Source organism: Rhinopithecus roxellana, chromosome 13 (assembly GCF_007565055.1).
Source record: "Rhinopithecus roxellana isolate Shanxi Qingling chromosome 13, ASM756505v1, whole genome shotgun sequence".
NCBI classification, from domain to species: Eukaryota; Metazoa; Chordata; class Mammalia; order Primates; family Cercopithecidae; genus Rhinopithecus; species Rhinopithecus roxellana.
Window position 1 is genome coordinate 60,045,492 of NC_044561.1, and position 26,510 is coordinate 60,072,001.

Below are 26,510 nucleotides of genomic sequence, written 5' to 3' on the forward strand. Positions count from 1 at the left end.
TAACTGGTGTGAGGTGGTATCTCTTTGTGGTTTTGATTTGCATTTCTCTGATGGCCAGTGATGACGAGCATTTTTTCATGTGTCTGTTGGCTGTATGAATGTCTTCTTTTGAGAAATGTCTGCTCATATCCTTTGCCCACGTTTTGATGGGGTTGTTTGTTTTTTTCTTGTAAATTTGTTTGAGTTCTTTATAGGTTCTGGATATTAGCCCTTTGTCAGATGAGTAGATTGCAAAAATTTTCTCCCATTCTGTAGGTTGCCTGTTCACTCTGATGGTAGTTTCTTTTGTGGTGCAGAAGCTCTTTAGTTGAATTAGATCCCATTTGTCAATTTTGACTTTTGTTGCCGTTGCTTTTGGTGTTTTAGACGTGAAGTCCTTTCCCATGCCTATGTCCTGAATGGTATTACCTAGGTTTTCTTCTGGGGTTTTTATGGTATTAGGTCTAACATTTAAGTCTCTTATCCATCTTGAATTAATCTTCGTATAAGGAGTAAGGAAGGGATCCAGTTTCAGCTTTCTACTTATGGCTAGCCAATTTTCCCAGCACCATTTATTAAATAGGGAATCCTTTCCCCATTTCTTGTTTTTCTCAGGTTTGTCAAAGGTCAGATGGCTGTAGATGTGTGGTATTATTTCTGAGGACTCTGTTCTGTTCCATTGGTCTATATCTCTGTTTTGGTACCAGTACCATGCTGTTTTGGTTACTGTAGCCTTGTAGTATAGTTTGAAGTCAGATAGTGTGATGCCTCCAGCTCTGTTCTTTTGACTTAGGATTGTCTTGGCAATGGGGTTTAGACCGTGTGGGACGTGCTCAGGGTTGAGAAGTATCTGAGCTGGAGTAAAGGACCTGGGCAGGCAGATGTTGGGACATAAGAAAGTGGGGTTTAAGGAGGAAGAGTTTGGATCTGCTGGTTCAAAGTGTTTGGGCCAAGCTCAGGAAAAAGGATGGCAGCACCCCACTTTTCTTTCTTTATTTTTGCATTCATTTGCTTCTTCCTTCAGCAAACATTTATTCATTGTTTACTGTGTGACAAGCACTAACCTGGGTGCTGAGGAAAGAAAGATGAGTAAGACAGGGTTTCCTTCCTCAGGGAAATCATAGTCTGGTGGACGAGATAAGTAACAATGGAGTGTGATGCAGATAGCAGTATGCTGCTACTCCAAGAACAGTTATTCAGGTGGGTGGTTACGCTTGGAGGAAGAGGATATAAGAGAGGCTTTTAAAAATGTGCCTTTTGAGCTGAGTTTGAAGGATAAATGGAGTAGGAGCTTGCCAAAGGGACCTCAAAAGCCATCCAGGGACAGCTGACAACAGGACAAAGCCCAGAAGTGTCACTGAGGAGCACGCTGGGGACACAGTAGTGTCTGGTTTGAATGGGTCCTAGGTGGGAAGTGTAACTAGGGAGAAAAGACTGGAGAGATGGAATGGAGTAAAGCTGGGAGTTTGGACTTCGTCCTAAGGTCTCTGTGACAGTGGTGAAGATGTTCAAGCTGGGAGGTTAGGAAGGTAAATAGCAGGATGGAGAGGGCTGGAGAGGCCCTGGGAAGATGTGAGGAAGACTTGTTATGAGACCTTTTGTGGTCCATTAGAAGGATCAGGAGGAAATGAGTAGGGTGGGCTCACTAAGGCAGACTGGTGAGTGAGTGAGAGTGTGGGTAACTCCAGTGTTTTGGGTTTGAGAGGCTGGTGCCAATCCTAAGACAGAACAATCAGGAGAGATAGATTTCAGGAGGAGGATGATGGGCTTATTCTGAATATGTGTGAGATTACCGCAGGACACCTGAGGTGCTTTCCCACACCCCATCCCCACCTTGACGTCCTTCCAAAGCTCCTGATCCCTTCAGTGCTGGCCTGGCCCCTCCACTGTCATCTCTCAGCCTGAGCAGCTTGCAGCCCTTTGAATGGCCAGGCTGTGTTCTGCATCTTGCTGTTTCCAAGTGGAACAGCTTTTCCCTTGTCTCAACTTTCGTCTGGCCAGCTGCTGCTGATTCTTCTGGGCTCACTTAGATGGAAGGCTTTGCAGAAGGCTTTCCTGGTGGTCTCGACCACCACCAGGGAGGGCTCATCCAGATCTTTCAGTAGCCGTGTGCTCATCCCATCTGATTGTGGTGGTGTGCATTCATGACACCTCCTCCACTGCTGTGACGCCTGTCCTGCAGGGCAGGTGGCATCTGTGTCTGCTGTGCCTGGCCTAGATGGAAAGTGGGGCATGAGCAAACATCACAGGAGCAAATCCAGGTGGCATATCTACCAGAGAGCTGGAAACTCCAAAAGATCAAGTGAAAGGCACCAAAGACAAATATGAACATGAGGATCCTGCATCTTCTTCCACTCTCGTGTCTGCTGGTGAAGCACAGCATGCTTTAGAGACACGTGTTCAGTTATGGAGGCCCATGCTGTTGGCTTGGTCTTGTGTATGGAGAGGAATAGAAAGGGAGAAGGAATGCAGAGGCCCAGGGAGGAAGGCTGTGGAGCTCGGTGGCCCATGTTCACAGAGAAGGTAGCCTGGTCTGAACACCTGCTTCCCTTCATTTTTCTAAGCTTCTGGGCCAGCTGTGGCCATGTCCCCAAGGGAAAGCTCTCCATAGGCTGAGAGCACACCAGTGAGGCAGTTCCACGAATTGGTCTCAGAGGGCTATGACCCCTAGAAACAGCTTGCAAATGTGCATGTGTGTGAGATATGCCTCATTCTGGGGAGATACCCCAAGAGCTTTTGCTCAGCTTTTTAAAGATGCCTGTGGCCATGAAGAGGCTGAGAACCACTGCTGTAAGGATCCAGTCTTACTTTTTTCCCTACATTAAATCCTAGGAGGAATAATAACATAAAAGATGGGAAGAAGACCTAGATCCATACTTGCTCAAAACTACATCCTCCAGTTTCCCAGAGCACCCACACAGAACATAGAACCCAGTTCCAAACCACTCTCATAAAGCCGAAGGCTGTAGAGCTGCAGAGCCAGATGGACACTTGGAAATCACTGTGATTTCCGAGTCATGTCTGGGGCAATCAGGAAGGCACACAGAGCTTATCAGTGGCAGCGCTGGAACATGACACAGCTCCCTTCTCATTCATTGATTCTCTTTTTACTACTTGCCTTATCTCCCAAAACCTACATTTTAATAATTCAAAACTTATTCTTTTTTCTTTTTCTGAGGTACGGTCTGGATCTGTTGCCCAAGCTGGAGTGCAATAGCATGATCTCAGCTCATTGCAAGCCTCGGCCTCCTGGGCTCAAGCCATCCTCCCACCTCAGCCTCCCAGCCAAGTAACTGGGACTACAGGTGCACATCACCATGCCCGGCTAATTTTTTTTTTTTTTTTTTTGAAGAGACAGGTTTTCACCATGCTGTCCAGGCTAGTCTCGAACTCTTGAACTCAAGCCACCTGCCTGTTTGGGCTTCCTAAAGGTGTGAGCCACTGTGCCTGGCTTCAAACCTTTTTTCATCCCAAATGTAGTTGCCAAACAGGAAACTATTTTTTCTTTAGATGTTTAGGTTTCTGGGGAGAGAAACTTTTCCCTCTAATTGCCTCTCTAACCACCGTAATACCTGGTAGAAGATGAATCTGTTGCTTACTTCTGAATAGTTCTTTATAACTTAACCATATTGACACCCATGAGCTGCTGGTTTACTTTACAGGGGAACACTGAGACTCAGAGATGAGATGACTTGCTTGCTGCTTCCTGCCACCCACTTCAAAGCTCTCCCCACCATTTCTCAGCCTGGGCATTCAGACATGCACATTCTGGAATGATCACAGCAGGGAACCAATAGTCAGTGTACCTGGCTTGCTGCTGTCTGTTTTGTGGGGGCGAAACTGATCACCCTGCTAATCACAGCCCAGGTATAGATATACTAGCTCTAGATATAATAGAGTCTGATTTCTAAGCAATCTGCAAAGTGAGTTTTTAATCATCATTTTATAGATGGAGATACTAATTCAGAAAGGGAAAATGCTCAAGGCCACAAGGTAGTGAACTCCCAAACTAGACAAACCTCAGTCTGCCCAATTCCTCTTCCTGTGTTTTCTCCATATCATCTCACTACATGGGGCTGGGAACTTCCCCGCCTGCCTCACTGGGGCAGTCCTGGCCTCCTCTCACCCCTGCCCCTTCCCTCCTTTCTCTGTCTTAGGAGTGCCAGCTTCTCCCAGGGCTCCAGGGCCCCATTCCCCATGAGGAGAAGCACAGCCGTGCAAAATCTTGCCCAGCACAGTGAAGACAGTGTCGATGGAGTCAGCGGTCACATCCATGGCTTCCATAGCCTTTCCAAGCCGAGCCAGCACAATACAGAATTCAGAGGCAGCACCCACAGAACCCCCTGGAGCCTGGCCTCCCATGGCCACACCAGAGGCAGCCTCACAGGCTCTGAGGCAGATAATGAGGGTGTGTACCCCTTCAAGGCACCCAGAAGCACCCTGTGCCAGGAGTTTGGGGGCCACCTGGTGAACACTAGTGGTGTTCCGGCCATCCTACTCTCAGGGCACCAGATCCCTGGGACAGTCACATTAGACAGGAACCTCTATGCCACGGCCGTGGCCACTCCTGGGCCCATTGGCTCCCTTCCCCTGCCCAAGGCAAGTCAGGCAGAAGCATGTCAGTGGGGCAGCCCTCAGCAGAGACCTTCAGTCAGTGAAAGCAGCAGGTGGTCCATTGACGCTGCCATCCCCAGGCGGAATACCCTTCCTGCAATGGACAACAGCCGATGTCACCAAGGTCAGTATGAGCCCTCACCGAGAATTAGAGGGAGAGGGGAGATGGCACCGGGTTGTCAGTGGTTAGCTTGTCCTTGGTCTCCCATGGCCAAGGAAGACTTGGGAGCCACTCAGGTCACTGATAGTCAAGTTCATCTCCTGTCTGGACCTTGACCGCTGGGTCCCCCAGCACTGGAGGCTGTTAGTAGACACCCACAGTGGCAAGACTGTGGCAGACTCCGCCTCCACTAAGGGAGACAGAACATTCTTCGTTGCAGTGCAGCACATTATGGGTTTGGAATTCTAAATAATCGTGTATGTATGTGTAAATCAAAGCAAAGACTTAAAATAGAAATTGAGGAGATCAGTCCAGACTAGAGCCAAACCAGTGTGGACTCACAGTTGAAACAAAATGAGATCTTCAAAATATTTTCCAGCCTATACTTGGATCTCTTTGAAGTCTAAACTTGTATTTGAAATACCTACATATTTTTGTCTTTTGTTTTCCACTGAGAGTATTTTATATCTGCATATAACCTCCTCTCCTCAATGAAAAAAAATGGATCAATAGTAACTCCTTTCCTTTTGCATCCATTCTTACATCTTGCAAAGCCTTTGTTTGTTCTTCCTGTTATGAGAGAGTTTGGTGGAGCAAAGCCTTGTTTTCTCTGTTTTATATGAGGCCCATGGTACTTAGGCTTATTCAGGGTTGCAAGTCAGAAGTGGCAAAGATGAGCCTCACCCTGAGGTCCTGGATCCTGGGTTAGAACTCTTTGCAGTCTTTTCAGTGTTTCAGCAATTTGAGCAAGGCCCTTGTGCTGTGAAATTGAAATGATAGAGACATATAAAACAGGTTTGCTGTTCAGAGCTCACATTTATGTATAAAATGAAATGAAACCGACACGCAGAAGTCAGTACAAGCCCTCTTTACTGTTCCTGGAGGTGGCAGGTGGGTGAAGGGGATGGGTGGTGGGTGCTGTAGGAGTTCAAGGAGAAGTGTGTCCTGAGGGTAGATGTCTAGGAGAGACACTCTGTGGGTAACACTGGAGCTGGACCTGGAAACCCAGGAGGAGTTGTGGTAGGGAGCAAGGATGTGTTAGAGGTAACACCTTGTCATTTGGGGTTGAGAGTCGTGTCCTCTGGAGCGTCAGTGAGACCCTGAGCAGCACTGGGGAGGGTGTGGGAGGCACCAACACGTGGATCAGCTGTGATACATGTGGATCTCCTTCCTCTGTCATAGCTTCCTCCTGCAAGTACCCCCAGCATGGTGGAGGGAATGTCGGCCGGCCTGCTGAGTGCATGCATGAGGGAGTCAGTTCTTTCCTGGTGAGTATGACTGAGCCAGGGGTCCCCAGGCTGGTTCAGGGAGCTAAAGGTCACACTCCATGGAACTAAAAGCACATTCCCCAAAGGGTGACAGCATCTCTCTCCTAGGAGCCTGCCTAGGTTCTTCCCTCAGTTCAGATTCATAGGTTCAGTTTTTGGATAAGTGAGATACAGGTATCCAGGTCTGGAAGGAAGTGAGTACTTAAGTAGATGGGATCACAAGGCTCACCAGCCCTGTGGGTAGCAGAGAGTGCAGAATGCTGGGGTTCTGGGTGCTCTAAGCAGGTGCTGTAACCCATGAGGTCCCCTGGAGCAGGAGTGCTTCCCTGTGAGCCTTTGGTATGGGTAGGCAGGGGGACAGGCTACTGGGGTGGTGGGTGATCTGATTCAGCAGCCTTATCCAGGAGATCCTCTGGAGAAGGGGTGCTTCCATGTGAGCCTCAAGGCAAGGGCAGTACTCAGAGTCAGGTGAGGTGGATGGATTCCAGGCTGCCACCTGGAAAGGGTAACCACAGTTCTCCAAGGTGTCAGACAAGCAACAAAGCCTGGCTTCAGGCCCCTTATAAAGATGGTGGGAATTAGGTAACCAAGGCAGAGGGCAGATGGGGCAGGAGCTGGAGGAAGGCTGTACCTAGGTCTGCTGCATTGCACAACTCTGTGGCAGCTCTGCCTGCAGCTTGGTGGTCACGCACAAGCCTGAGTGAGCCCCAAGCTCCCTGTACCTCCCTGATACCTTGTCTGGTAATCACAGCCGTTGGGGGAGAGGAATCTCCTTGTCTGCGGAAGTGCACCTCGCCCCACACCTCACCTTCCAGGACCAAGACATCTGATATGATCCTTGCCTTGATCAGGGTCTAAGATGCTGACCTGCCTGAAGGGGTGGCCTGCCCCTCCACACCTGTGGGTGTTTCTTGTTAGGTGGAATGAGAGACTTGAGAAAAGAAATGAGACACAGAGACAAAGAAAAAGTGGGCCCAGGGGTCCCAATACCCTCTGTATTGCTCAGCATACACAGGACCCGCGCCAGCACCGGTCTCTGAGTTCCCTCAGTATTTATTGATCATTATCTTTACCATGGCAGAAAAGGGGAAGTGGCAGGACAAATAGGATCATAGTAGGGAGAAGGTCAGCAGAAAGACGTGTGAATAAAGATCTCTGTGACATGAATAAGTTTAAGGAAAAGTGCTGTGCCTTGATATGCATATGCAAACATCTCCATAAGCCTCTTTAAGACATAAAGAGCAGCACTGCCGCTAGCACGTCCCAATTCATTCCTAAGGTGGTTTTCTCCTATCTCGGTAAATAGAACATACAGTCGGGTTTTACACTGAGATGTTCCATTGCCCAGGGACGGGCAGGAGACAGATGCTTTTCTCTAGCTCAACTGCCCAGAGGCCTTCTTTCCTCTTATACTGATCCTCCTCAGCACAGACCCTTCATGGTGTTGGACGATCAGGTCTTTCCCTTCCCACAAGGCCATATTTCAGACTGTCACATGGGGAGAAACCTTGGACAATGCCTAGCTTTCCTAGGCAGAGGTCCCTGTGACTTTCCGCAGTGTATGTGTCCCTGGGTACTTGAGATTAAGAGAATAGTGATGACTTTTCACAAGCGTACTGCCTTCAGGCACTTGTTGAACAAAGCACATCCTGCACAGCCCCAAGTCCATTAAACCTTGAGTCACCACAGCACATGTCTCTGGCAAGGACAGGGTTGGGGGTAGGGTTACAGATTAACAGCATCTCAAATACAGAGCAGAATGGAGTCTCTTATGTCTACTTCTTTCTACATAGACACAGTAACAGTCTGATCTCTCTTTCTTTTCCCCACACCTGCCAATGCTGAGTCAGGACTTGAGGAGGATGGTGGGTCTTGAGGCCACACCTGCATGGTGCACAACCTGTGCTGCCTTCTGCTTGGGTCCAGCATCCAGAAACCAGAGTGGACATTGGGTGCTGGGCCACATCTGCATGGTGCACGGCCTGTGCTGCCTTCTGCCTGGGTCCGGTATCCAGAAACCAGAGTAGACCCAGCCACTAAAGATATTTTATCCTATAGATTTGTCACAAATTGTAGTTGGACCCCATGAGGTCCTGAGAGCTAGAAGGGCCCAGACATCTCATTTTTTCTTACCTGTACCTTGATTTCACAGTCTTTCCAGGGTCACTCGGATAGCTTCAAAGTGTAGCCCTCCCCATGTAGTGAAGGCTTGTAATTGTATGCTGCCCTGGCATCCACAGTGAATGCAGGTTTAACTTTCTCAGAACAGAGGCAGAGGACTTAGTCACCCCGATGGTTTCCAGTTCTACATCACACCCACGTGGCTTCAGTCAGTGGCCAGAGATAGGAACTTAGACTCACCTCTCCCAGCCAGCAGACTGGGCTCGCCACTGTCTTGCTGCTCCCTTTAAATGGATCATCCAGGCATTTACTCTGACCTTAATTAAGTGATCCACACCCCATTCTGCGAGATACACTGCCAGTTGCCACCCTCTCTCCTCTTGTGCTCTTTTTCTGTGCTCCCTGACCTCCCAGGACCTGTAAGAATTGAAAACTCTTCCACTTTTATGTGTGACTGTGTCATGGAAGCTGCTCCAAAGTCTGACCCCTGAGGCTGCCCAGAGGGGCCCCATGCATGGGGTTCTTGGCTAGAGCACTTCTGTCTGGGCCTCTGGTGGCTGCTGAAGACAGAAGCCCCCAGCCAGGGTGATCAAGAGTTTCGTTCAAAACATCCAGTCATGACTCTTTTTGGCCTTGTCTAGAAATCCTCATTCCTGGCCGGGCGCGGTGGCTCAAGCCTGTAATCCCAGCACTTTGGGAGGCCGAGACGGGCGGATCACGAGGTCAGGAGATCAAAACCATCCTGGCTAACACAGTGAAACCCCGTCTCTACTAAAAAAGTACAAAAAACTAGCCAGGCGAGGTGGTGGGCGCCTGTAGTCCCAGCTACTTGGGAGGCTGAGGCAGGAGAATGGCATGAACCCGGGAGGCGGAGCTTGCAGTGAGCTGAGATCTGGCCACTGCACTCCAGCCTGGGTGACAGAGCGAGACTCCGTCTCAAAAAAAAAAAAAAAAAAAAAAAAAAAAGAAATCCTCATTCCTATCTTGTTCTTGCTGGTGATAGCTGTGTTTCTTTCACTTTCCCCTTCCTAGCCAGGAAAAGCAGTCGTGGGCCTATCGGACAGCATTGCTTCTGAGGACAGCTGTGTGCCCATGAACCCAGGCTTCCCTACCCTGCTGGCTGTGGAGCAAGCAGGCAGTGATTCTCAGGGTGTCTGCACCGCTGTGGGCTCATGTCCTGTTTGCTTTAACCTGCTTGGCTTCCCACTCACAGAGCTTTCTGTGCACCAAGACCTCAGCCAGGGACATGAGGTCCAGCTGCCCCCTGTCAACCGCAGCCTCAAGCCTAACCGGAAAGGTAAGTCTTTCCCCATTCTATCTCTTGACAATGTCCAGGGACTCTTCATTCGCTTAGGGGTCAGGTGGATCCTGGATGTGGAACGTCTGACGTTGGCAAGTTATGTGAGTTCTCTGAGCCTCAGTTTTCTTCTCTGTGAAATGGACATAGTAACTCCTACTTCCTGGGTTTGTTTGGAAGGAGAGTGTCTGGCACAGTGACCCTGGCTCACAGCAGGTGTCCAGTGAAGTTTGCTCTGTGCCCTCCACGTGTAGACCAGGAAGAAGAGCTAGAGTTCAGGTTCCAGGCTGCTATGACCTCACCTTGTGGCCTTGGCCCAGCACGGGGTTCAGGGAAGGAGTGGGATGCCTGGTGGGGATCAGTCTGGCCGGAGGGAACCAGACCTGGCTGATGACTTACGGTTCTTTTCCTGCTCCAGCAAATCCAACACCATCCAACCTGAGAAACAACAGGGTCATCAGTGAGCTCTCCTTCAAGTCACCTGTCTCAGAGTCCTGGTCTGGGACCAGGTGAGTGTCTGTCAGTGGAAACAGGAGCTTGGGACCGGGTTGGTGGAGGAGTGAGTGGGATGGCCATTGACTTGTGGTCAGGAAACTGGATGCTGATGTTGATCTGGACATAGCTGATCTTGACTGCATCTCATGAGGTGTGGTGGCCTTCTCATCTGTAAAGGGGGAATAATGATCCCTGCCCCTATCAGTTCTTGATCTGGTAATAGTGTGAGGTCTGGATGCTTCAAGTCAGGGCCCAGCTGGAGGCTGGAGCCCTGACAGAAGCCCTGAGCCCCACCCAGGATGTACTCCTTGCCTTCTTATAGAGTCTGATTTCTAAGCAACCTGCAAAGTGAGTTTTTAATTGCCATTTTATAGATGGAGATACTAATTCAGAAAGGGAAAATGCTCAAGGCCACAAGGTAGTGAACTCCCAAACTAGACAAACCTCAGTCTGCCCAATTCCTCTTCCTGTGTTTTCTCCATATCATCTCACTACATGGGGCTGGGAACTTCCCCGCCTGCCTCACTGGGGCAGTCCTGGCCTCCTCTCACCCCTGCCCCTTCCCTCCTTTCTCTGTCTTAGGAGTGCCAGCTTCTCCCAGGGCTCCAGGGCCCCATTCCCCATGAGGAGAAGCACAGCCGTGCAAAATCTTGCCCAGCACAGTGAAGACAGTGTCGATGGAGTCAGCGGTCACATCCATGGCTTCCATAGCCTTTCCAAGCCGAGCCAGCACAATACAGAATTCAGAGGCAGCACCCACAGAACCCCCTGGAGCCTGGCCTCCCATGGCCACACCAGAGGCAGCCTCACAGGCTCTGAGGCAGATAATGAGGGTGTGTACCCCTTCAAGGCACCCAGAAGCACCCTGTGCCAGGAGTTTGGGGGCCACCTGGTGAACACTAGTGGTGTTCCGGCCATCCTACTCTCAGGGCACCAGATCCCTGGGACAGTCACATTAGACAGGAACCTCTATGCCACGGCCGTGGCCACTCCTGGGCCCATTGGCTCCCTTCCCCTGCCCAAGGCAAGTCAGGCAGAAGCATGTCAGTGGGGCAGCCCTCAGCAGAGACCTTCAGTCAGTGAAAGCAGCAGGTGGTCCATTGACGCTGCCATCCCCAGGCGGAATACCCTTCCTGCAATGGACAACAGCCGATGTCACCAAGGTCAGTATGAGCCCTCACCGAGAATTAGAGGGAGAGGGGAGGTGGCACCGGGTTGTCAGTGGTTAGCTTGTCCTTGGTCTCCCATGGCCAAGGAAGACTTGGGAGCCACTCAGGTCACTGATAGTCAAGTTCATCTCCTGTCTGGACCTTGACCGCTGGGTCCCCCAGCACTGGAGGCTGTTAGTAGACACCCACAGTGGCAAGACTGTGGCAGACTCCGCCTCCACTAAGGGAGACAGAACATTCTTCGTTGCAGTGCAGCACATTATGGGTTTGGAATTCTAAATAATCGTGTATGTATGTGTAAATCAAAGCAAAGACTTAAAATAGAAATTGAGGAGATCAGTCCAGACTAGAGCCAAACCAGTGTGGACTCACAGTTGAAACAAAATGAGATCTTCAAAATATTTTCCAGCCTATACTTGGATCTCTTTGAAGTCTAAACTTGTATTTGAAATACCTACATATTTTTGTCTTTTGTTTTCCACTGAGAGTATTTTATATCTGCATATAACCTCCTCTCCTCAATGAAAAAAAAATGGATCAATAGTAACTCCTTTCCTTTTGCATCCATTCTTACATCTTGCAAAGCCTTTGTTTGTTCTTCCTGTTATGAGAGAGTTTGGTGGAGCAAAGCCTTGTTTTCTCTGTTTTATATGAGGCCCATGGTACTTAGGCTTATTCAGGGTTGCAAGTCAGAAGTGGCAAAGATGAGCCTCACCCTGAGGTCCTGGATCCTGGGTTAGAACTCTTTGCAGTCTTTTCAGTGTTTCAGCAATTTGAGCAAGGCCCTTGTGCTGTGAAATTGAAATGATAGAGACATATAAAACAGGTTTGCTGTTCAGAGCTCACATTTATGTATAAAATGAAATGAAACCGACACGCAGAAGTCAGTACAAGCCCTCTTTACTGTTCCTGGAGGTGGCAGGTGGGTGAAGGGGATGGGTGGTGGGTGCTGTAGGAGTTCAAGGAGAAGTGTGTCCTGAGGGTAGATGTCTAGGAGAGACACTCTGTGGGTAACACTGGAGCTGGACCTGGAAACCCAGGAGGAGTTGTGGTAGGGAGCAAGGATGTGTTAGAGGTAACACCTTGTCATTTGGGGTTGAGAGTCGTGTCCTCTGGAGCGTCAGTGAGACCCTGAGCAGCACTGGGGAGGGTGTGGGAGGCATCAACACGTGGATCAGCTGTGATACATGTGGATCTCCTTCCTCTGTCATAGCTTCCTCCTGCAAGTACCCCCAGCATGGTGGAGGGAATGTCGGCCGGCCTGCTGAGTGCATGCATGAGGGAGTCAGTTCTTTCCTGGTGAGTATGACTGAGCCAGGGGTCCCCAGGCTGGTTCAGGGAGCTAAAGGTCACACTCCATGGAACTAAAAGCACATTCCCCAAAGGGTGACAGCATCTCTCTCCTAGGAGCCTGCCTAGGTTCTTCCCTCAGTTCAGATTCATAGGTTCAGTTTTTGGATAAGTGAGATACAGGTATCCAGGTCTGGAAGGAAGTGAGTACTTAAGTAGATGGGATCACAAGGCTCACCAGCCCTGTGGGTAGCAGAGAGTGCAGAATGCTGGGGTTCTGGGTGCTCTAAGCAGGTGCTGTAACCCATGAGGTCCCCTGGAGCAGGAGTGCTTCCCTGTGAGCCTTTGGTATGGGTAGGCAGAGGGGACAGGCTACTGGGGTGGTGGGTGATCTGATTCAGCAGCCTTATCCAGGAGATCCTCTGGAGAAGGGGTGCTTCCATGTGAGCCTCAAGGCAAGGGCAGTACTCAGAGTCAGGTGAGGTGGATGGATTCCAGGCTGCCACCTGGAAAGGGTAACCACAGTTCTCCAAGGTGTCAGACAAGCAACAAAGCCTGGCTTCAGGCCCCTTATAAAGATGGTGGGAATTAGGTAACCAAGGCAGAGGGCAGATGGGGCAGGAGCTGGAGGAAGGCTGTACCTAGGTCTGCTGCATTGCACAACTCTGTGGCAGCTCTGCCTGCAGCTTGGTGGTCACGCACAAGCCTGAGTGAGCCCCAAGCTCCCTGTACCTCCCTGATACCTTGTCTGGTAATCACAGCCGTTGGGGGAGAGGAATCTCCTTGTCTGCGGAAGTGCACCTCGCCCCACACCTCACCTTCCAGGACCAAGACATCTGATATGATCCTTGCCTTGATCAGGGTCTAAGATGCTGACCTGCCTGAAGGGGTGGCCTGCCCCTCCACACCTGTGGGTGTTTTTTGTTAGGTGGAATGAGAGACTTGAGAAAAGAAATGAGACACAGAGACAAAGAAAAAGTGGGCCCAGGGGTCCCAATACCCTCTGTATTGCTCAGCATACACAGGACCCGCGCCAGCACCGGTCTCTGAGTTCCCTCAGTATTTATTGATCATTATCTTTACCATGGCAGAAAAGGGGAAGTGGCAGGACAAATAGGATCATAGTAGGGAGAAGATCAGCAGAAAGACATGTGAGTAAAGATCTCTGTGACATGAATAAGTTTAAGGAAAAGTGCTGTGCCTTGATATGCATATGCAAACATCTCCATAAGCCTCTTTAAGACATAAAGAGCAGCACTGCCGCTAGCACGTCCCAATTCATTCCTAAGGTGGTTTTCTCCTATCTCGGTAAATAGAACATACAATCGGGTTTTACACTGAGATGTTCCATTGCCCAGGGACGGGCAGGAGACAGATGCTTTTCTCTAGCTCAACTGCCCAGAGGCCTTCTTTCCTCTTATACTGATCCTCCTCAGCACAGACCCTTCATGGGTGTTGGACGATCAGGTCTTTCCCTTCCCACAAGGCCATATTTCAGACTGTCACATGGGGAGAAACCTTGGACAATGCCTAGCTTTCCTAGGCAGAGGTCCCTGTGACTTTCCGCAGTGTATGTGTCCCTGGGTACTTGAGATTAAGAGAATAGTGATGACTTTTCACAAGCGTACTGCCTTCAGGCACTTGTTGAACAAAGCACATCCTGCACAGCCCCAAGTCCATTAAACCTTGAGTCACCACAGCACATGTCTCTGGCAAGGACAGGGTTGGGGGTAGGGTTACAGATTAACAGCATCTCAAATACAGAGCAGAATGGAGTCTCTTATGTCTACTTCTTTCTACATAGACACAGTAACAGTCTGATCTCTCTTTCTTTTCCCCACACCTGCCAATGCTGAGTCAGGACTTGAGGAGGATGGTGGGTCTTGAGGCCACACCTGCATGGTGCACAACCTGTGCTGCCTTCTGCTTGGGTCCAGCATCCAGAAACCAGAGTGGACATTGGGTGCTGGGCCACATCTGCATGGTGCACGGCCTGTGCTGCCTTCTGCCTCGGTCTGGTATCCGGAAACCCGAGTGGACGTTGGGTGCTGGACCCTATCTGCATGGTGCATGGCCTGTGCTGCCTTCTGCCTGGGTCCAGTATCCAGAAACCCGAGTGGACGTTGGGTGCTGGACCCTATCTGCATGGTGCATGGCCTGTGCTGCCTTCTGCCTGGGTCCGGTATCCAGAAACCCGAGTGGACATTGGGTGCTGGGCCACATCTGCAGGGTGCACGGCCTGTGCTGCCTTCTGCCTGGGTCCAGCATCCAGAAACCAGAGTAGACCCAGCCACTAAAGATATTTTATCCTATAGATTTGTCACAAATTGTAGTTGGACCCCATGAGGTCCTGAGAGCTAGAAGGGCCCAGACATCTCATTTTTTCTTACCTCTACCTTGATTTCACAGTCTTTCCAGGGTCACTCTGATAGCTTCAAAGTATAGCCCTCCCCATGTAGTGAGGGCTTATAATTGTATGCTGCCCTGGCATCTACAGTGAATGCAGGTTTAACTTTCTCAGAACAGAGGCAGAGGACTTAGTCACCCCGATGGTTTCCAGTTCTACGTCACACCCACTGTGGCTTCAGTCAGTGGCCAGAGATAGGAACTTAGACTCACCTCCCCCAGCCAGCAGACTGGGCTCGCCACTGTCTTGCTGCTCCCTTTAAATGGATCATCCAGGCATTTACTCTGACCTTAATTAAGTGATCCACACCCCATTCTGCGAGATACACTGCCAGTTGCCACCCTCTCTCCTCTTGCGCTCTTTGTCTGTGCTCCCTGACCTCCCAGGACCTGTAAGAATTGAAAACTCTTCCACTTTTATGTGTGACTGTGTCATGGAAGCTGCTCCAAAGTCTGACCCCTGAGGCTGCCCAGAGGGGCCCCATGCGTGGGGTTCCTGGCTTGAGCACTTCTCTCTGGGCCTCTGGTGGCTGCTGAAGACAGAAGCCCCCAGCCAGGGTGATCAAGAGTTTCGTTCAAAACATCCAGTCATGACTCTTTTTGGCCTTGTCTAGAAATCCTCATTCCTATCTTGTTCTTGCTGGTGATAGCTGTGTTTCTTTCACTTTCCCCTTCCTAGCCAGGAAAAGCAGTCGTGGGCCTATCGGACAGCATTGCTTCTGAGGACAGCTGTGTGCCCATCAACCCAGGCTTCCCTACCCTGCTGGCTGTGGAGCAAGCAGGCAGTGATTCTCAGGGTGTCTGCACCACTGTGGTCTCATGTCCTGTTTGCTCTGACCTGCTTGGCTCCCCACTCACAGAGCTTTCTGTGCACCAAGACCTCAGCCAGGGACATGAGGTCCAGCTGCCCCCTGTCAACCGCAGCCTCAAGCCTAACCGGAAAGGTAAGTCTTTCCCCATTCTATCTCTTGACAATGTCCAGGGACTCTTCATTCGCTTAGGGGTCAGGTGGATCCTGGATGTGGAACGTCTGACGTTGGCAAGTTATGTGAGTTCTCTGAGCCTCAGTTTTCTTCTCTGTGAAATGGACAAAGTAACTCCTACTTCCTGGGTTTGTTTGGAAGGAGAGTGTCTGGCACAGTGACCCTGGCTCACAGCAGGTGTCTAGTGAAGTTTGCTCTGTGCCCTCCACGTGTAGACCAGGAAGAAGAGCTAGAGTTCAGGTTCCAGGCTGCTATGACCTCACCTTGTGGCCTTGGCCCAGCACGGGGTTCAGGGAAGGAGTGGGATGCCTGGTGGGGATCAGTCTGGTCGCAGGGAACCAGACCTGGCTGATGACTTACGGTTCTTTTCCTGCTCCAGCAAATCCAACACCATCCAACCTGAGAAACAACAGGGTCATCAGTGAGCTCTCCTTCAAGCCACCTGTCTCAGAGTCCTGGTCTGGGACCAGGTGAGTGTCTGTCAGTGGAAACAGGAGCTTGGGACCGGGTTGGTGGAGGAGTGAGTGGGATGGCCATTGACTTGTGGTCAGGAAACTGGATGCTGATGTTGATCTGGACATAGCTGATCTTGACTCTGTCTCACGAGGCGTGGCGGCCTTCTCATCTGTAAAGGGGGAATAATAATCCCTGCCCCTATCAGTTCTTGATCTGGTAACAGTGTGAGGTCTGGATGCTTCAAGTCAGGGCCCAGCTGGAGGCTAGAGCCCTGACAGAAGCCCTGAACCACACCCGGGATGTACTCCTTGCCTTCTTCCCACGACAGCCACACCTTTGACTCCAGCTCCTCCCAACACCCCATCCCCATGCAGAGCATCACCAGCACAGACTCAGAGGACATTCGAGAGAGAGATTTTTTCCTGGTGAGTCCTTGGGGGTCACTGTAAGGCTCCTATCAGAGTCCCCTGGGACACACACTCACGTCCCTGGTTCCCAGCTTAGCTACCCCACTGACTCACCCCAGCCCAGTCAGGTGTGATTTGGTCTCCTGTTGCAAGCCTTCTTGAGCGCAGGCATATCAGGCAATCATCAGGGTTAGGAATATGATGGTTTCCCCTTAAGGAAGTCTGGAACTTGAAGAGCAGAGGCAGCCTGCCTCGCCCTCATGATGGTGATACAGGTGGTGCCCTGCCCTGGAAGAGGCAGCGTTGGAGGTGTCTGCTTGGCCATGAGGAGACACAAATGTACATGCCTCACCATGGTGAGGGCTGTGAGATATGTGGAGATGCAGGTGGAGCGCAGGATACCCCTTAGATTGGCACTGAAGAGGGCATCATGACCAGCACTTGATAGTTGCTGCATAGATACCGGAAGAATGAGCCAGCCAGCCAGCAAAGCAGCCAAAACCCAGAGCCCAGGGCGGCCGCTTTTCTCACCAGAGCCACACTTTAGGAATGTCCCAGCAAGGTGGCAGCCTTCTAGGGAGGAGGCTGGGGGGACCCCGTGTGTCTCCTGGAGAGCTGCCAAGGGAGTAGGCTCCATGCAGCCTGGGGTGGTGGGCACTACCGATCTCTGAGAGCTGGAGGGGGAGGCAGCTGCTTCGTAGGATGGACCCATTCTGGGTCATGGGTGGGAGTTTCAGAGGACTGATTGGGTGCAGCATCTAGTGTATGAAGGAGAGGCACAGTAGTCACACCTGGCTCACAGGACTGCTGAGAGGGTTTGAATGAGCAGAGAGTGCCCCAGTGCATGGCTCAGAGTAGGACCCAGTGGGCTCGCAGGTACACCCACAGGTGTGATCCACTAGGTGCTGCGTCTGTCTATGTCCTAGACTCATTTGCAGGATTTTCCTCCTTGTGACAGCAGAATCCGGCATCTGCATTTCCTGTTTCCGGTGGCACCAGCAGTTCAGCCCTGCCAAGGAGCACTGGTAACATCCACTATGTGGCCCTGGACTTCCAGCCGAGCAAGGTGCCTGGGTTGGAGCTGGGGTTGGGCAGAGTCCTTGGGCCCTGGGGGAGAGAGTGTGGGGCCAGGTCCTTCAGCACCAGCAGCACCGGGCTGCTGGGCTGCCACTCCCAGCCCAGTGGTGCTCAGTGGTGCTCTGATCTGGATCTCGGGGCTCCTGTTCCTTCCGTCTCAGCGTGGTACCTTCATCAGCCTGCCCCGACTCCCTGTAGAGACAGACAGATGACTGTGTGGAGACCTGATCTGTGGAGGTTGCGGAATAAATCAGGAGAGAACCAGTACTCAGCAACCTGGCTCCAGGCCAAACTCTTCTGTGAGGAGAACTCACTGTGTGGGAGGGTTCCAGAGCTTGGCCATGGATGCGGGGGCCTCAGAAGGGACTTCGGGGCCCTGGAAAGCCTCCCGAGAAAGCACACCTACTAGTAGACTGTAAAGCACTGTCTACTACTAGACAGTAGCCAGCCTGTCTAGACATCAGGGTGGAGAGCTCCACCTCTGTGCATTGCCCCCTTTGGGGAGACAGGGCTCACCGAGGCACCCCTGGAAAGGCCTAGGCTGGTGCTTGTTGACACCTGGGAAATTTCCTGCCCTGGATGAGTGTTTAGAGGGAAGGCCTTGACCAATCTTTGGGACAGAGAAGGGCCTGGCTCTTCCTGCGAGCTGGGAGATGAGAAGTGCTGGCAGGGCTGTGGCATCCAGCAGCAGGAGAGGTTATCCTGGAGTTGAGGCTTTAAAGCCCAGGCCCCCCAGGCTGCTGAGAGCAGGAGGCAGAGGTTCCTTTCCCCCTGAGAAAGTTTGGGTGAGCCCCCTCCTCAACCTGTCCTTCCTCACCAGGAACTCACAGACACTCCCACTTCCACTTCCACCCTCTGTCCCTCAGCCATCCATAGGCTCTGTCACATCCGGCAGGAAGGTGGACTATGTCCAGGTGGATCTGGAGAAGACCTGGGCCCTGCAGAAGACCATGCATGAACAGATGTGCCTGCGGCAGTCCTTGGAGCCTCCCAGGGGTGCCAAGCTGTGACTTGGGCCACCAAAACCAGAGCGGGGTCAGGACAGTGCTTCAGAGCTGCTCCTCCACACTCTACAGCTCTGTGGTATCAGGGACTGCATCCCTTATCCAGAGAGCAGAGGCCTGATCAAGACACATCCTCTGCCTACTTGGGGCCCACGTCTGCCTTTGGCTGGCTATGGTCCCCACCTTCACCCTCTTGCTAGGAGCGGTGGCCAGCAAGCATCCTCAGTCTCTTCCTGCCCCTCAGACCCGGGCTCCCAACAGATTTCCACACTCACACTCGCTCATGGTCCTCAGCCTCTTCCCTCTAGCCTTTGGGCTGTTCCCCTCAATCCTGGAACATGAGGAGCTACCCTGCTGACCCTGGGACCCAAGGCCCGCAGGCCACAGTGGACATGGACCTTTTCAGCCCTGGCATTTTTTGGTCAGGGGAGAGGCAAGGCCATCAGACATTGCAATAGTTGAGAAGGAAGGTTAAAGGTGGTCTTGAGAAGCAAAGGAATTAGATCCTTAGACCCAGCAAGGCAGCTGATACCTGCAGGGGCTCCCACTTTCAGACTGAGGCCAGAGTATGGCAGCTGCTCCTGGGTGGGAGAGGCAGAGGGGGAAAGGCAAAAGGAAGGGAAAACATTAAGAGTTGCAGAATGAACAGGGCAGAGCAGACACTTCAACCTACCTTGGGGTGAACCGACTTTCCTCCTCCAAGAAATGCCCACAGGGTTTGATGGAGGCGGCCTCCACACCCTGTCAGCACCTGTGAGCACCACACTTCACCAGACCAGGGGCCTGGTCAGCTTCCGGGGATCTACCCCTCAGCAGGAGCCCTCTCCCCTGGCATCTCAAAGGCTCAGGTGGCCAGGACCCAGGCTTAGGCACTGAGGACACGGGGAGTCTATCAGACCTTTTCCCAAACTTGACAAGGTCACATCAGTGAGGGAAGGGACAAGGACACAGACAGTGGCGATGGCCACGACGGGCTGAAGATGCTGATGGGGTGCACAGGAAGTGAAAACTCCTCAGGGAGTGGAGGCAGAGAAGGTGGGTTTTAGGACAAGGGGTGCCTGAGTTAGGCTTGAGAGGAGGTTAGGTCAGATTTTTACAGGGAAGGAGGGCAGGACCAGGATGCAGTGGAGGAAGAAGGAACGACAGACTGGAAAAGCCTTGTGCTGAGGGACCAAAGGGACTTTGGAGTGCAGGTCCAGCTGCTCAGAACTGCAGGGGCCAGGCCTTTGTGCTCCCACAGTTGGAATGATGGCCGGGTGGCCACACTGGGCAGAATGTGCAGGGTGCTGGCTGGCCCAGCCCTGACTGTGTCCCTGTAAGGTCCTCTGCAAGGGGTCCCATACAGCACAGCTCTTAACTGCTGTCCCCTGTCCCCAGCTGACTACAATGGGGCCCAGTATTGATCTCAGTTCCCAGCCCAGTCACCTTCCCTGTTGATCCCAGGCTGCTGAGAAAGTGCTGCGTGTTCTGAGTGTGCGTGGTGTGCATGAACCTGGTGGAGGCTTCAGAGACTGAGGTGTTGAAGTCCCATCTCCAGAGGGGTTCCTTCCCGCTCTTGGTTCCTGTGACCACCAAAACCCTGAGGGTGAAATGAGGGGTGGAGATGAAAAGAAGGGCAAGAGAAGAGGACACTGGCCTATTGGAAGCAGAGCTCTATTCCCAAGCCTGAACTCCAGTCATGTCTAGCATGTATCCACCCCTCCACCCACCAGCCCAGAAGGAAAAGTCAACTCAGCTTAATACAGGGGTCCTTGGACCTATCATGAGGTTAAAGTTCACCTCCCCTGGTGGCCTGGCCATGACTGAGACCCCAAAAAGGGACACCTCAGCCAATGCAACTCACATGGGGGCTTGTCCTGCTGGGCTCTCCAGGGGAGCCTTCTTCACCCACCCCCACCACCTGCAAAGTTAGAGAGCAGTCAGGTGGGAACAATGAGAAACGGGTAAGGACATCTCCCTAGGACCTTGCTTTTCCATCTGTGGAGTGGGTGGTTGGATTCGATGTTTTCTGGCCCCTTCCTAGGCTGAGGGTCTGCTGGTCTTGGGGAGCTCCTTGCTCTGTTACTTCTCTCTGGAGGCTCTGCACCAGGGATGAGCAACACCAGAGCTTTGGCCAATTAGCCAGCCCCTTCCTGGCTTGATATGGACAACTTTAGTTCAAACCATTAAAATAGACCACATTCGTACAGCAGAAGCACAACCATTGTGGTTGTGGGAACATAGGCTCAGTTGCAGTCTGCCTTGTGGTCCTTCAATGTGCTATGAGGCTGTCATCTCAGTCCCAGGCCCTGGCACAGCACCACCCACATGACTATGACCTCCAGGGAGATGCAGGACAGGGAAGTGAGCACTGCTGTTCTGGGCCTGGGCCTTGAGCTAGGAAGTGTGGGGGAGGGGAGGTGGACCTGCAGAGCACTAAGGGCATCATTCTGGGATACACCAGGCCCCTGAGGCCTGGGACAATGGCCGTCTGCCTGCTGAGAGCCCACTGCAGAGTCAGGCTGGCATGTTCGGTCCGGCAGTGTGTGTCCTTGTTTTCGTTTGTTGGCTACTTGTATCTTGCTGTTTAGAATCATTTTGTACAGAATGTTTGGTTTCTCTTTAAGAGAAAATGGGCGAGAAGCCCAGTCTTAAGTTTTTGACTTGGTACCATTTAAAATTGACATTTCATTTTTCAAGTCACTGTTGGTGCCTAGTCACTGAAGTTAATCCATTTTTTTCTACAACGTTTATGATGTGTATTTACTCTGGGAGCAGACCTGGGGTGACAGGAGTGTGCTCAAGTGGTTATCGTTTCTGCTGTGGCCACTGGACAGGCCTTGTGCTGGCAGGCTCCTTTGTACTGAGGCACTGGAGCAGGACAACAGGGAAGTGCCTGAGGAATACAGCCCAGGGTGGGCTGCTTGGGTCTCTCTGGGAGTGGAGCCCATACTCACTGAAGTCCCACCTTGGGGTGAGCCTGAGCACCTGGCTGTCCTGGGCAGGCACAGACACACACTGTCAACAAGAAAACCGTTTCAGAATCATTTCTCCAATGACCCAGGAAGGCCACTGTGCCAGTCTGTTCACTTCATCTTAAATAGGAAATAGGTACTTTTCCTGGCTCAGAGAGAAAATAAATTCTCTTTATCACAGAATCTGTTTTCCTCATCTGTAAACTGGACATTGTGCTAGCATCTGCCAATTCGTCTTTCTTAGAAGGGTGTCTAGTGGTGGGTTCTGAGAGGGCTTCATCTGTGTCTTGTGTCCACTGGGCCTCTGGCCTCCCTGAGGTCCGACATCTCACAGCTCCCCTCCACCCCTTCACCCCTCCACCCACTGCACAAGTGGGGCAGCCCTTGAGGTCCCTGGTGCCTTTTTACCTTCCATGTTCTCCAAAATGGCACTGCAGGCATGGTGCTTGGGGACCCAGTGGTAAGCGCTGCTCCCAGGCCCTGTACATGCCCCACTTCTCTGCTTCAACTCCAGGATGGGGTGGGGTCCAGGAAAGAAGCTGGTGTGGGCTCTAGTGTGGGAAACCTGTGGTGAAGGCTGATCCTGGGCTCTGCGAGCGTGGCTGCTCCTGCATTTCGCTAGCTCCAGGATGGGATGGTGCCTGTGGTGAGGAGCTAGGTATAGGCATGGTGGGTGCACCATGGCCCTGTGTGACAGCTAGTCCTGGGCCCTGCCAGTGTGGCTGCTCGTGTGCTCCTCTCCAGCTCCTGGATGGGATGATGCCCACGGGAAGGAGATGGGTTCGAGTTCTGGAGAAACGCCTGCCTCCCAGCTAACCCTGACCCATGCCAAGTCCAGCTCTGGAGATGTGACAACCCCCTCTCAACCTCCCCAGCTTCTTAGGTGCAAGGAAAGAGGAATGTGGCATCTGCAACAGGTGTTTGTGGGCAGTCCAGAGTTCTTGGGTCTGAAACATCTCCAGTTATTTGGGTTTCAGGTGCACCTGAGAGGTGAGTCCCCTCCACAGTATTCCACTGGGACGCCACATCCTGTGCACCCTTCCTCCCTCTTCCATTCAATCCTCTAGGTCCTCCCAACCTCAGAACTAGGCAAGTCCTTCAGCACACAGGGCTCTCACTCCATGCTGTATCTCAAGTGAAGGAGATGGGTATGTCCTCTCCTTACCAAGGAGGAGCATGGGTCCCTATCAGGCTGCCCAGATGCAGTGAGGAAATCAAGGGTACAGCATACAGGAAGAGCAACAGCTTTCAAAGGCTCCAGAGAGGCTGGTTTCAGAACAAGGGTCTTTCTCTTCATAGAAAAGGAGCTATAGCAGGGTCAAGGCACAAGAAGGTCGCTGGACTGCCCCCGCTCAGCCCTCAGGTACTGCTCTGGTTGTCCATGGCTAAAACTCATCCTGCTGGCCAAAGCCTTTGCTGTTCCAGTTGTTAAATATTTTGATACCACCCGTAACTCTAAAGGGTGGAGTCACAGGCACAGTTAGGAGGTAGAACTAACCTGCCACTGACACTTGGCCATTCACACTCGTAGAACAGCACCCTTACTAAATAACTGCATAATTCATTACTCAATGTCTGTTCCTCTGAAGTAAGGGGTTAGATCTGTTTGGATCACCGATATATTCTGAACACTGAGCGATGAATGAATGAATGGATGGATGGATTTTTAAAAAGAGACTCAAAGTGAAGGGAAATACTGTATTGACCCAGTGCTTGGCGGGGACTGGATGCATCTCCACCCAGGAGATCAAATCCAGGATCCTGGTGGGTCTGCTCTCCCACAGGTGAGGATGCTGCTGTCCTTGGAAATGGCTTCCATCCAGCCGTGTGGAGGGTGGATGTGGTCCAGACTCTGGGAGAGCCCGGCTCAGCCTTGGGCCCCTCCCTGGGCCACTGCTGGTAAAAGAGCACACAGACTTTCCTTGCATAAGAGGGATGGGACATTACAGCAGACAGCAGGAGAAGGCCACCTGTGTGGGCAGTTTCCCATAGGGGCTGGGCAGCAGTACCCTTGCGGGCTTAGCAGTGGTTGGGACAGCTCTCCCGGGACACTCCAGAGAGTGCTGGTTCAGTGCTAGTTCACAGCCCTGGCCTGGCACCAGCAAGTGGGCAGCGATGTCAACCAGGATCTTGCACTTCCCGCATTGAAGGGGAAGCACAGCAATCTCTGGATGAGGTAGTGTGGCCCCTGGCTCAGGCCCTTGACTGTTCAACACCCTTAGATACAGCACCCACCTCACTGGAGCAGCAGCTCTCTGCTGTCAGCCTGTCAGGGAACAGGAGGTAGTTGACCAGGTTCAAGTCAAAGCTGGAGCCCTGGAGACCACACAGCGTTTTCACAGAGAGGGTGGTGGTGTCCCTGTGGGTCCCTGGTCCCAGGCTATTCTCCCCCTTCTTGTTCACCTTCTTCATTCACCTCTGTACCCTCAACAGCCCAGGGATGCCTGGCAATGTGGGTGCTCAAAGTTGACAGTAGATGAATGATACTTACAGCACATGAAGGCCCCAGACTTCATGCAGTAGGTGGAATCACTGGAGAGAGGTTTGGGCAGCACAGCACAGAATGGGGCTCAAGGGGGCCCTGCCAGGGCCCCACAGGCTCCATCATGAACCTGTGCTAGCATGGACAAAGGCTTAATAGCTTCTTCCATGAAGCAGGCTCTTGTAGTCACATGCAGGTGGGTGCTGGGGCAGGGAGGGTGTCACTGTGGGAGCCTGACCAGAGCTACCTTTCCACCCATTCCTCCCACTGCACACGCTTGGCTGTGATCCAGGAAGGCAAAGAGCCGCTGCAGCCTGGAAATAAAAGGCTCTGAGTTGTTCTCAAATGAAGCCAAGAGTGTTTGAAGCTTCACAAAAAAAGCACGAGTGCCCAGGGTAAGCAAAGGCCCCAAAGGAGCCTCTACTCACCCATGGTCTCCAGGCCAAAGGCAGAACAGGCATTTCTAGTTCAAAGTGAGGCTGGAGGCATGGGACTCGGAGGAAGAGAAGGTGAACACTTGGCCCAGAGTGTCTGGGATTGGAAACACAGCAATGACCTTGGTGTGGAAAATAGACAGTATAGCAAGGTAACCCCTGAAGTCCCTTCCAGCTCTGACATCCCATAGCCCCAGGAGCCAAAGATTAGTGTGTCCTAAGGTCTTGTGGTACCAGGGTTCTAAGGCTGGGGCTCAGGTCTGCCACAGAGTTCATGTCAACATCATCCCAACCACAGCAGCCCCCACACCCCTTTCTCCATGGTTCCCCAGAAAAGAACATCCACACCCCTGCAAAGCAGCAAGCTCCACCTCTGTCCCAGTCCACTGCTGCAGCCCCTGTTCAGGGGCCTGGCCCTAGAGTCACCATGAGTTATTCCACCCACACCACTTTCTCCCTGCTTCCCTGGGACAGGGCATTCAGACCTATGCAGAGCAGTGTGTCTGGCTCCAACTCTACCCCCAGTCCACTCCTGCAGCCCTGCTCAGCACCCTGGCCCTAGAGTCACCCAAAGTTATCCCCCTGCATTCAAATGAGAAAAGCAGGCATCAGTACGAGAATTATGCTGACAGAAGAGGACACGGTGGTGTACACTGACTTCTGATGGCAGAGGTGTGGTCCTATGGGAGACAGGAAGGAGATCCTCTTCATGCCCATATTCCCTGGAACAAGCTGATTTCCAGATCCCAGCTTTGTTTCTCTTCTCACTAGACAATCTGGAAAGATCAGTCATGCATTTCTCCAAACAGCCCACCGCACAGAATAGCACCTCTCAAAGTGTGGGCCACTTAGCTGGTCCAAGGCAATGTAAGTTCAGAAATGGAGGAAGCATTTAGAAACCTATAAAGCATTGTGATATTACCATGGCCACATACGCACAGGGTCATTTTTTGTTTTTTGATAAGTCATTTTATTGTATTTTACAAAAGCAATGGTCTGCAGCAGACCAAAATTAGAAAAAAACAAGTCCTTCACCAGGAAGTTTGAGAAGAACAAGTAGCAGCAGCTTAGGAAGTCAGAGATCAGAGCCAACCTCCTCTGCTGAACGTGAACCTCAGAGAGGAGAAATTGCCTTGAGGTCATACTATAAGCCTGGATCAAAGCTTACTTTCACAGAATCGAAGATGAAATTTTGAGTGATTTTTAAGCAAGCCATAAAGTGAATAGGTAGCCATAGATAGTAAGTACTGCATTTGTTGCATTAAACAAAAACATGTCTGAAACCAGAATGAATGGGAGCTCCACACAGGAAGACGCAGTCCACCACCATGGACTCATGGAGAAAAGTCAGTGATGTCAAGCAGCCCAGCGAGGACCCCTCCTCCCACCACAGCCCCGTCCCTTGTGCCCATCTTGAGTTCTCATCCTGTTGCTACCTACTGCCTTGGCAATGGCTTGAGGCCCTCTGGGGCCTTCATGTGCCCACAGACCTCAGGGGATCATGTCAGCAATGCAAAGCAAGACCCACTGTCTCCAGCCCACATTCTCACTCCTTTCTACCATCTACCATTGACCATAATGCAGAGAACCAAGGGCAGACAGGAAATGCAAAATCAGCGTCTATTAAAAAACCACAAACAAGGCCCGAGGGATGCTGTTCACGCAGCATGGGGCACCCAGATTGATTAAAATGATGTTGTCCATATCTGACTTGGCCATGTACTCCGGGCAGAAACCAGTCAGCTCGCTCTCCTGTGAGATTCAGGCCTCCTACCGTCATTGCTGCTTAGTGTAATCCTCACTCGAACATGAAAGTCCTGAGGAGGAAACAAGGCAAGGCAGTGGGCACCAGAATCAGCCCAGTAACTGGACTAGAAAACAGTCACCTCCTCTGGGAAGTCGTCTTCACTACAT

The 26,510-nt window shown here is 51.7% G+C and overlaps 1 protein-coding gene across 1 annotated transcript in view; it reads left to right on the forward strand.

The window, feature by feature from the left end:
- GAB4 (GRB2 associated binding protein family member 4) overlaps window positions 1–19,004 on the forward strand; it is a 64,967-nt gene extending 45,963 nt beyond the window's left edge. The window contains 7 exon segments of the mRNA XM_030915328.1: window positions 4,137–4,387; window positions 5,936–6,021; window positions 9,175–9,439; window positions 16,162–16,252; window positions 16,567–16,663; window positions 17,607–17,711; window positions 18,589–19,004. Of these exon segments, the coding sequence (XP_030771188.1) occupies window positions 4,137–4,387; window positions 5,936–6,021; window positions 9,175–9,439; window positions 16,162–16,252; window positions 16,567–16,663; window positions 17,607–17,711; window positions 18,589–18,732 (1,039 nt within the window). The 3' untranslated portion in view covers window positions 18,733–19,004.
- The last annotated feature ends 7,506 nt before the right edge of the window (window positions 19,005–26,510 follow it).